Source organism: Capricornis sumatraensis, chromosome 15 (genome assembly GCF_032405125.1).
Source record: "Capricornis sumatraensis isolate serow.1 chromosome 15, serow.2, whole genome shotgun sequence".
Classification (NCBI taxonomy): Eukaryota; Metazoa; Chordata; class Mammalia; order Artiodactyla; family Bovidae; genus Capricornis; species Capricornis sumatraensis.
In genome coordinates, this window is record NC_091083.1 from 21,924,969 (window position 1) to 21,937,150 (window position 12,182).

The following is a 12,182-nucleotide window of genomic DNA, read 5'->3' on the forward strand; positions in this document are numbered from 1 at the left end:
CTGGCCTTTTTGCCTCCAGTTTCCAATCACTGGCATTTCTCTTTTCAGTTTTACCGTTTCCAGTATCTGCTTTGAGTAAGTTCTTGAAATTTTGATAGGAACTTTTTTGTGGTCTTTGTTAGTTGATAAGATCCTTTTCAGAGACGGCATATGTTTATTTGTTAGTTTTTGCAGGATTATCATTTTAAAAATATCTATCAGAATATAGCAGTAAGGTTTCTTTAAAGTGTATGAATAAGAATTAGTGAAATTACAGAAGGAATAAACTATTAGCAACAATAGGTGCATTCCCTGTGCATCTAAAAGAATAAACAATTTTCACTTCCTTTTGGCTTGAAACTTAGGATTCAGATTCCCTGAATTCTGACATCAGAACCCAGATATTCTGGATAATTTTTGGATGCAGGTCACATATTGTCATTCAAATACAACTCAACTTTTAAAGCTTATCCTTTTAATGGAACAATATTTTTCTATAATTTAGAAGTATTCTTCATATTTTCTCTGGCCCCTTAAATCCTTCAGAAAAGTCAGTTCTAATCAATGAGGTTAGTTCATCAGACATATTTTAAGAACTTATTGTGCAGGTGAACAGATTTTTAAAGAATCTATTAACTTCATGGAAGTCCAGAATAGACCAATACTTGGGCAAATTGAAACAGATTTTATTGACAGTCTGTAACTGGAGTAGGAAAGTCAGTTTTATTTTTGATTAGAGCTTTCTTAGATTTGGCATTTTAGCATCTCTTTGAGTTGGAAATAATTGTAGTTGATTTGACATTTGTGAAAGCCGGAACGTAATGTCAGTGAATGAGCAAGTATCTGTGAGAGAGAGTAGTGAGTGTGAGTGAGTGAGTGTGTGTGTGTGTGTGTTGGTTAGTCAAATATCATTCTAGTGGTTTATTAGCGTAAAAGAGAAATTTTTCTTGTTCACAATATATTAAATAAATAAAATGATGGTATAAAATTTTTATTCTTATTATTATTCTTCCTCCGTCAAGAATTTCTTACCTTTGTTAAGATGGAGAAAAGATTTAAACCTCATAACATTAAAAAATCAACATAAGACATTATAATCAATTGTGAAAGTTGATGACCACAGAGCTTTGGGGAGGAGAGAGGTTGGTGGGGCTGGAGTTAATAAGGGACACTGTACAGAGATGATAACTGGGGTCTAGGTCTAGTTCTCAAGAACTCAGCATTTAGCAAAGTGAGTAATTCTATCCGCACGCCTAGACAAAGGGCTGCTGATGGGCGTACATTCTTGTAACTGCGTAGATTCTGGAAAAATGGTGGTTGTGTTAGTGGATAGTATTGTCTCTGTGAATGCTTTTCTTTGATCTTTTTTTCAAATTTTAATTATTTTATATTATAATGCTGTTTCCTCATTGTAGCTTTGAGGGATGAAGTTTTGACTCCGCCATCCCTAACCTACTATAACCACTGTGGTTTTTAACAGCTGCCTTCTTCCCTTGAATTGGAAATGCATCTTTAAAACAATTGTTCCTATTCAAAAATTTTTTCTAAGAATCCATTCAGAACATGGAAGGCTTTTCCAGTCAACTTTTGCCCCAATACTGTAAACATATTAAAATCCTACTTAAAATGATAACTCTTCATATTTAGTGGGATATCTCCCTTCTTTGGGGAGTTCAGCATAGATACTCCATTGGCAGCATACATCCAGGTAGGTGGCAGTTGTTTGATTTGCCCAGCAGGGTAAGGTGAAAATTGAAGATTTTTGGTGTCTGCCGTTTGCTCAACTGTTTTGAGGGGCAAGTCAGCATTCAGTCAGTTGACCACAAACCTCTCTTTGGTCAAACTGTTTTTTCCAGTTGCCTTGTTGCTTACATTTCATTCTCCCATGAAGGTAGGATTTTATTTGATGAATTTCTCTAATACCGGTTTTTAGAGAGGAAATGTTGTTGGGAAAAGATCCAGGAACTTTGTTCCCAAAATCAGGCTTCCATATGGTAGTACAATAAGTTGGGGGACAAAATGTTACCCAAAAGAGTTGATTTCAAGCTCTTGAACATTGTTTTGACGATAGTTTACACTTATCTAATATGTAGCAATCTGAAATGTATTTTAATTGCATGTTAAAGTAATATTAGTACATCCTATCTTTTGTAGATGTTAAAAGTGGTGTGTAGGTTTTTTTTTTTAATTAAAAACATTAAAGGTCAATTTCTGCTTCTTGGAGTTTTAAAAAACATATTATTGAGAACATTCCATGTATTGAGCCTTCATAATGTTGGAGGTAGAAGTATTTTGAATACAGTAGAGTAATTTAAGGAACCATTGATTTTTCTGTCTTGAGAAGTTGGTTCCTTAATAGTAGTGCTTATTAAGCTTTGTGTCTTTTCTGGATATGTAAGGACTATACTTCATCGTCATAAAAAAGTTATTTTCATTTTACTCTACAGCAATTAGTGTTAAAAGCCATTTATTGTAAAAGCAAAAATTCTAATGAATAGAAATGTTACAAGAACAGAAGTCTTGTGTGTTTTATCTTCATCATGCATCATCCATTTTAATTAGAGAAAAGGGTGGTGAACACTGTGACAAGAGTCTGGGATGAAAATCATTAATTGATGTCAAGCCGAAGAGAGACTGTTAGCATGAATTTAGTGACAGCAGGAAATAAATTAACCTTATTACTTTATTTAGTCTATTACATTATTTTGTGTATTATTTTCTATGCAGGTTCAAGGCAATTTCATTATCATAATGGAAAATACTTTTTTTTTCTAACAAGAAAGAAAGGTGTGAATATTTATGTTTGAATATACCAAATTGAAATGATAAATTCTTTATTAACATTTTTAAAGGTCTTAATAAAAAGTTTTAGTAGTTGTTTTCACATTTTTTTCTTAACATTCCAAGAATTGGGAAATAGTGCCTGAATGTGTTGCCCATCCGTGTCAGAACAGCTGTCTGCCATCATTTAAACCTCAGAATGGTTCTCTTGTTTATGGCTCAGAATGACTTTCTGGGCTGCTTGCATCAATAGACATTTATTTCTTTGGCTAAGTTTTGTGCTAATCAGTTACTTTTGTCATTGCTGAGATTGGCCTGAGATAAATTAGATGGATACTGCTAAACAACAACCTGACTGTTCAGAAAAATGGATGAGTCTTACATCTTAGGGATAATTTGTGACCCCAGGTCACCGTAAAACAGCAGAGGGGGTGTCCTTTTATAGCATTGACCATCTGGAGCTGTTAAGGGCTACACTGCCAGACACCCTCTTTTTGAAAAGTTTTCCTTGAACTATGTCATTTTCCTTAAAACCATTTTCTCTCCTGAACCCCAAGTTTTTTTTTTGTCTGAAATGAGAAAAATAAACATGAAAATATATGACATGAATATATAACTTCTGGTTGTGTTGTGGTCTCTTTTCTCACTTATAATAAATAAGACATTCAAATGTAAAAGTATAAAATAAAATCATTGTGTGAGTTTTATTGGCTGAATTGTCACTAAAGTGCACCAAAACCACAGTGCATTCCTCATTCTAAAGCTCTGCTTTTAGTGCCATTGATGCAGCAAGCTTTGTTAGCATCTATTTCTAGGATGAACATTAAAATACACATTCGTTCAGGGTAATTAACCAGATTTGTCAATTCTTTGAGTTCTATCCCACTGTCGGTGGCCACAGGTAAACTGTAGTTTTACATTTAAATTTGTGATCCATTTTTAGTTAACTTTTGTATCAGGGATGAGGTTTAAATTCAAAATGGGTTTTGCTCTGTTTGGTTTTGTTTTCATTTTTGCCTATGGATGTCTAATTGCTCCAGCACTATTTGTTGAAAAGACTTATTTCATTGAATTGTTTTCGTATAATTATGAGAAATCAATGGGCCATACTTGTAGGCTCTTTCTGAGTTTTTTGGCCTGTTCAACTGATCTAAGTGTCTCTTCCTCCATAGAAACCACACCATCAAGTGTGATTCCTCCCACTTTTTTTGTTCTTATCCCAATTGTTTAGCTATTCTATCCTTTGCCTTTTCATATAAATTTAAAAATAATCTTGTTTGTATCTACTAAAGTCTTGCTGGAGTTTTATAGGAATTACATTAAGCTGTTTATCAACTTGGGGAGAACTGACTTTACTATGTTGAGTCTTTCATTCATGAAAATTATATGTCTCTCCAGTTTTTAGATCTTCCTTGATTTCTTTCATCATCATTGTATAATTTTCAGCATATAAGTGCTGTATATGTTGTGTTAGGCTTACACCTATGTATTTTATTCATGTCTATAAACAAACCTTTTTAATCAGTGTATTTCATTCTGTTAGTGGATGTAAATGACATTTTAGTTTAATTTTGGCATCTGTGTTCACTGCCAACCTATAGAAATACAATGGATTTTTACTTATTAATATTGTATTACTATTCTGTTACCTTACTGAACTTTCCTTTGAGTTATAGGATTTTTTTTGTAGATTCCTTGCAATTTTCTACAAAGACCTCCATGCTGTCTACAAATAAGAATGGTTTTATTTCTTCCTTTCCAATCTGTATGCCAGTTATTTCCTTTCCTAAGCTGATTTCATTGTTTAGAATTTCACTATGTTGAGTTATGGTGGTGGGAGCAGATATCCTTACCTTTTTCCTGATCTTAAGGGAAAGCATTCAGTCTTTCTCCATTACGTTATCAATGGGTTTTTTATAGATGCTTTTTATCAAGTTTAGGAAGTTAAGTTTTGCTCTATATAGTTTTTTTGAGGAATTCTCTCATGATGACTATTGAATTTTGTCAGATGCATTTTCTGCATCAGTTGATATAATCTTGTAACTTTTCTTCTTTATCTATTAATATGATGTATTACATTGTTTGATTTTAAAAATATTGAACCAGCCTTGCATTCAGGCAATAAACATCACTTTGTCATGGTATATAATTCTTTTTATATATTACCAAATTCTATGTGCTAATATTTTGGTAAGGAATTTTGTTTCTATATTCATGAGAAATGCTGACCTGTAGTTTTCTCTTTTATTAATGGACTATGTTCATCTGATTTTGTATCTTTTCTGTATTCTTTTAAATACATTTGTGTATCATTTATTCCAGCAGTGGTCTACTTTGAATATAAAAAAGTAAATAACTTTGCAATAAAATGTTAAACACAGCCCAAAGTATTGCTTTTATAAATAAGATTTCACTTTTAAGTAAACATTTAAATTTATAAGTATGTAATAGAAATATTTTTTCCCATTAAAAGTTATCAAAATTCTATCAAGGGTTGTTGAATTATCTTCAGCTAACTAAGACCAACTTAGCACAATATCAATAGATTGATTTCAGAATTTGGTTGAATGCATGCCTTCCTGTCCTTAATCTCAGGATTTTTCGAGCTCTGTATACATCACAAAAAATAAAAGTCAGTATCATTAAACAGATCTTTTGCCACTAATAAACAATAATAGTGTGGATTCATACTTAAGCTTCAGAGTATGTTGAATGTGTATGGTATCGCTATAGTGAGAAGATCGTACATGTATATACATACATAAATGTATGCAAATACGGTGTATGTGTGTAGAACTTTTTAAAAAATGACTTTTTGCCTCAAAAGATTTCATGAATAAAATGCAAGTGGATGCCTAAAACTATTCCTAGTGGATTTTTAGAGTTAGTTAACAAGTGATAATTAAAAATAAGATGTAAATTATGAGTATGTCTTATTGACATGAACAAAGCTATCTGAAATGATAATTTTTGAGAATCCATGATGTTACCCTGATAATCTAAAATTAATATAACATTGTTTATCCTATCCAGCTTCTTAGAATTGCATGAAAGAATATGTATTTTGCAATGTATTTTGATGAATGTTCTATATCCAGTTCTTAGGAAAGGCATAGTTTTTCTTGCTCCAACTTATTTTAATTTTACAGGATTCAAGCCAAAACTCGAGAATTTAGGGAGCGACAGGCTCGGGAACGTGACTATGCTGAAATTCAAGATTTTCATCGGACATTTGGCTGTGATGATGAGCTGATGTACGGGGGAATTTCTTCCTATGAAGGTTCCATGGCTCTCAGCACCAGACCCCAGAGCCCAAGAGAAGGGCATATGATGGATGCTTTGTATGCCCAAGTGAAGAAGCCGCGGAATTCCAAACCTTTACCTGCAGACAGGTAGGCTCCAGGAGCAATCAGAGTATTGCTTCCAAATCAGCTATTATATAGTTTGTGACAAGGGAGTAGATTGTTCATCAGTTCTAAAGCAAGAACTGCCTTTTATTAACGGCCTTTAAAAAGCTGTTGTGTCTAAGAGCATCCAGTTTACACAAATCAAAGCCTAATGGAAGGAACAGTAGAGATTTTGATAGCTTGTCTCATGATCCCAGCGTATTTCATCTTGTTCTTAAAATGGTTCAGATGGGAGAACTAACCTGTAGTTTAAAACTCAGATAAAAAAAGTTGAAACTGGTTCTTCAATTTAAGACTTTTTTGTTGTTGTTGTGCAGTGAGCCTCTAGTTATGATAGTTAAATAGATGAGCAATGACATGATTTGTTTTAATTATGGTTTATTTGGGCCTTTTTTTTTTTTTTTGGTGACATGATTTTCATGTCATGAAAGAATTACTGAATGAGATGTATAGTATAGCCAGTCTTCAAACTGCTCGTTAACAAACCACAGGTCTGATTGTGTACATTAGTATAGCACAAAGGAGTGTGATGCTGACGCTATGTTAATGGTTATATATTTATTGCAAATTTTATCTGAAACAATTTAGAAACATCTTTTTCCATCCCTCATTTATATATTCAGCACCATATAAAATTTAGTTCATGAAGAAAATAGTACTCATTTCTTTTTATTTGAAACACGTCCATGCTGTTGTCATAAGCAATACACTCATTCCATCCCATCTTATAATGGTGTCATAATCATTGCTCTATAGTGGAGCTATGCTTTGAACATTAAAAATAGTAGGTTTCCCTTCAAACTAGTGGTTCTTTAGCATGCATCAGATACCTGGAGGGCTTCTTAAAACATAGATGGATTAACCCTTTTCCAAAATCAAAATTCTGGAGACATCACAGAAATTTAAATTTTGTGTTTTGTAATTATTTTTTTCAGAGATAAGCTGTCCATTGAACAATGATATTGCTAATCTAAAAAGTTGGGAATTATGGTACCTGTGAAGTATTTTCTTCATCAACCTGTAACTGAATATGAATTTGGCTTGGAAATAATGGCTTTACCTCCACTGCCTTTTTCTGTCAGAATGAAAGCTGTAAAAAATGTTGCTCAGACTAGAGTAGCATAGAGACTCTTCAAAAAACGATCTCTTGATACTGCCATATAGAAGTAAATTGTTTTGATTATAATGTTATTTAAATATGTATAAAAATAAAATAGGGCTGAACTCCTTCTGTTTATAGCCATTATATAACTATAAAACCAAACATCTTTACAAATTAAATACAAACAAAACAGCAAAACCATTACATGCAAATGAACAACATTACTTTAATGTGGCCAATAACGTTTTTTTTTTAATCTGAAATCTCGCACAAATCATGAACATGAACATGGTGGGGGATGCTCCATGGCAGATTTGTTTCAGTTTGTCTGCCTCACAAGCCAAGGGCTGGCTCAGTTCGGCCATCACTCTTCTCAGTTAGATTCTGCGGTTCTTTGGCATGTCTGTAGCCAGGAATCTTTGACCTGTGCACCCTATCCATGTATCCTAAGGCATGAAATCCAACTGGCTTCTCCATCATTAACTCAAGACATCAGTGAAAATAGCGTTTCTTGATGCCTCTGTATGTATAAACATAAATTCAGACAGGGAAATAACATACAAGGTGACCTAGAATACGGTTCTATTAACTTTCTAAAAAGTTAAATAATGGAAACATAAAACTTGAAACTCCTCAGAGAGAGTTTATACCCAGTAAAGAATCTCCCATCAACTAACTAAATTTCACCCAAGTTTGCTGTTGGTGTCAGATGAACTTTGCTATTCAAATTTTTGGATTTCATGGGAGCATCTCCAGTCCATTGACAGTGTGAAGTGTAGCCTGAATCTGTTCTGGGATGTTTATTGTTCACTAAGAAAGCCATATTCTGAATTTCACTGCTTATCATTTTGATTGGTCTGATGGAAATGTGGATCTGGTAGCCCCACATGGAAATAACCAGGGATCATTTATTAAGTGCTGTGAATTTGATGTCAGAATGAGACACTTTGTCCATTTCCACATATTATTTATAAAATACTTTTTTCTAGAATAGCTTCATACTCTGTCCGGCAATATGTCCATGCCTGTTTACTTGACTTGACATGTGTACTGTTATCTGACTGTACCCTTTGGTCATAGTGTCATTGTTATTACTATTTATTAATGCTCTTGATAACATTCTGTGTTTTCATATTGGGTGGATGCCAGAGAAGCCAGACATAGTCTTCTGTTTTCTATGAATGACAAAGCTCAAACTTACAAAAGTTTTGGTGTATTTAACTTTTATCCTGCTTGTAACCAGATTCTATTGTCAATGATTCCTAATCCTATGTCTCTTTGGTAGAGTGTATATCCTATTTGATTGCTGTGTCTTCAGAGTGTGATGCAGCTGATCAAAATCAAATCAGAACTCTAATATCAGTTTGTTTAATAAGGTCTATTTACAGTGAAGCTGTGAAATAATATATAATTTCCATATTGGGTACAGCTTTATCTGGGCATTCATAAATGCCCATTATTCACCTATGACCGAATCATCATTTTATTCAAAATGTCAGCCTGCAGGTGTGTTATCATAAACTTTATTCAATGTTTCTTGACACTCAGCAAAACGTTTCTTTTTGTAAGTTATACAATTTCAATCCAGAAGTTTTGTGTGCTATGAATTCTTAAAAAAAAAATATATTGATGGAATGACAGTCAGTATGTTTTTTATTATTTGAGGGCACCAACAATTCGTACTTTTATAGTAAGATCCCAGAATCTGTAGTTAAAAACTCCAGAGAAGGATAGTTCTAATGGACATGTGCTGACTGTCACCATGCAGTCATTTGCCACCAAGAGGGCACTGTCCTCAAATATAATTGAAATAAAATAGTTACTGTGCTGCTATAAATCTAAATAGCAGGAAAATAGTAGGCTAGACTCCCCCAGCTTGCTGAGGACACCTTAATGGAAACATAAATACCATAATCACAAGCTTTTTGCATGCATTTTACGACTAAAGAGAAAATGCCGATTTTAAAAGAAAAGACCTCTGTGAACTTGTTTTCTCCCCCATTAAAAACTGGAATCCAGTTGTGTCAAAAGGAAGTCTGCCAAACACAGAGCAAACTAATTTTCTTAGCTATGGGCCATTATTAAACATGCGCTCTTTTTAAAAGGTTGGGTCATATAACAAAGTTGTATTTGTTATTCAAAAAGTCAAAGACCATTTTATTTACTTACATTTACTTAGTATTTTTTTTTTTTAATCTCTGCTTTTCTTGAGATGTGAGAAAGATATTTCAAATGGAGTCCGTCTCATTGTAATGTGTGTTTTGCAAGTTGATGCCCTTGCTGATGAATGAGCTCTACGCTGACCCCATCTCAGTGTCCCTCCTACCCATCTCTGACCTTGGCCAGCTCCGTCCACCTCCTCCATCTGCCTGGACCACCTCTCTCTCCCTACTCACAGAGGATCCACTTTCCTTCTTCTTGGCCAGCCCCGTGAACACTATTCCAGATCCCAGTCCTACCCCTGCAAGGAGCCTGCTCCTCAGTCCCCCTTTTTGTCCCTTAGCCTGTGTGTCTCTGCTGCCACTTCCTCATAGCTGGTGAGCTTGTTGATGTCTTGATCATGTTGCTTAAAAAAAAATCCTTTTTACCCTCTGGCTATTCTCTGCCCTATTTTCCCTCTTCACTTCTAATCCAAATTTCTTGAAAGATTAATCTAGGATTGATAGAGACTGCTGTTTCTTCTGTCCTGCATCTTGTTCTCTCCATGTGGTAGGCAGAATAATGGCCCCTGCAAAGATGCCCCGCCCTAGTCCCTGCTGAGGCTGCTGCTGCTAAGTCGCTTCAGTCGTGTCCGACTCTGTGGTCCCTGGAACCTGTAAATAGGCTCCTTCATGCAGCCAAGAGGACGCTGCGATCTGATTACATTATCTTAAAGTGGGGATGTTTCCCTGGATTCTCCAGCTGGGCCCAGTGGATCATAAGTGAAGGCGAGAGAATCAAGGTCAGAGAGAGACTTGAAGATGCAGACTGCTGCCATAAAGGCAGGAAGGAGCCATGAGCCCAGGAGGTCAGTGGGTTCTAGAAGCTGCTAAAAGCCAGGAAGCAGGTTCTCCTTGAAAGCCTCCAGAGGAACCAGCTCTGTTAACACGTTGGCTTAAAGTCCAGCAAAATTCATTTCAGACTTCTGACCTCTAGCACTCAAATGTGATAAACTGGAGTTATCTTAAGGCAGTAGGTTTGTGGGCACTGGGTTACAGTAGCCATGGCGTGTTAGTTTCCCAATCCTGGACTCCTGGTTCAGTGAATGCTTCTGTTTTTTCCCTCTGGGTCACTCTGGCCTCCCTGAAGCTCTGTTCTTTTAGTTTTTATGTCCAGTACTGCTATCTCTTGCTTCCTTTCTGACTCTTCCTTCCCTGTCTCTTTAGAGATTCTCTTCTATTTGTCTCCTAATTTGGGATTGCCTGAGGAAATAGCTCTGACCACTGATAATTCCTATGTGTTCCTTTGGGTTATAGCTTTAACTGCTCTGAAGCACTGGTGATACTTATTCTGCACTAACTCGGTCCTCCATAAACCCTAGATTCTTGGGGCTAACTTCCAGCACGTGCTTTCTGTGTCTCCCAGGCACCTAAACCCCATCCAAAGCCAAGTTCATTGTTTCTCAGTCCAGACCTCCTCTACTATCATCAGCCTAATCTCAGAGAATGCTGTCACGACCCTCACATTGACTCTAGACGATGTTTTCTTCTGCAGCCAGCCTCCCTCACCAGACATCAGTCAGTGACGGAGGCCTAAGGATTTTACATTCTGAATAATTCCAAACTCCTTCTCTCCTGTTCTTACACATGGATGCTAGCAGTTGTCTCTAAGCTCTTCTCCCAGCCTCCAGTCTTGTTCTCTTCAAATTTCTACAATACCTGGAGTTTTCTATCCAAAATTAAAATCTGACATTTCATTCTCTTGCTTAAATTTGTTCTCCAGCTGCTCATCGTCTCCAAGATGCAGGCCAAGCCCTCAGCATGATGCCTATGGGCCCCGGAATCTCTCGTTTTAGCCTCATCCCTAATTATGTCATATTGGCTCACACCATACTTTTCCTAATAGAGGATCAGCCTCAAAGTATAAATCCAACTTCTTCTAATTCTTGGATGCATTAAGTGGCTCTTTGGTGTTATATGCTCTGCAAATGTTACATTTTGGTGAGTAAAAACAAGCCATCACCATTCATTAAGCTATTCTAATATAGTTAGAGATGCAGCAATTAAATTAAAGGCTGAGGTGACATAAACAACCCAACAAATGAAATCTTGAAAGTAATGAAGCCATAAATAAGGTCATGGCTAATTTTAAAGACTTCTTGTTTAATTCTTTTTGTTGATTAACATTGCCTGAAACCATAATTTGTTTGGAGAACTAATGTGTAATGGGGGTTGTTTATTTATATATTTATTTTAGCCTTAGAGGAAGTTTAAATATTCTGCAGAAATATGAGGATAAATGGAAACTATTTTAGACCTTGGTACTTATTTGGCAAGCAGTCCTCCAGCAGAGTGTGTTCATTTTGTTTGAATGTCTTTCCTTTTGCAAGGCACTGAACTTTAGGGTCTTTGATGATGAGCTGGCCACACTTTTGGAAATTCCCTTTAGCCGCTTGGTATTTCATTTGATTTTAGCCTTCCCACAGAAACTCTAAAATCCTGCTTTATATGCAACTCATCATGGTAACCCATCTTTTTATTTTGACCCAACCACCTGGTTCTTCTGTCCTTTAGATAGTCCAAACCTGTGGATTCAAGTACCAATCTTATTGGTATTTAGTGGTCTTAGGTTGGTGGTTCTTTCCTTCTTGCTTCTGCACCAAGATGGAATATCAGTCAGTTCTTAATATAAATTCATGAGGATTTATGTGGAGCCCTATTGTGAGATGCATTTTCAACTTCTTGGGAGACTTATCAAGATCTGAATTCAAAATC

At 35.6% G+C, this 12,182-nt stretch overlaps 1 protein-coding gene across 8 annotated transcripts in view; it reads left to right on the top strand.

Annotated features, from left to right (window-relative positions):
- Positions 1-12,182, top strand: part of PARD3 (par-3 family cell polarity regulator) — a 568,914-nt gene that overhangs the window by 420,403 nt on the left and 136,329 nt on the right. For all 8 annotated transcript variants that reach the window (XM_068987362.1, XM_068987365.1, XM_068987363.1 and 5 more), the window contains one exon: positions 5,910-6,152. In XM_068987362.1, the coding sequence (XP_068843463.1) occupies positions 5,910-6,152 (243 nt within the window). The remainder of the gene's footprint in view (positions 1-5,909; positions 6,153-12,182) is intronic.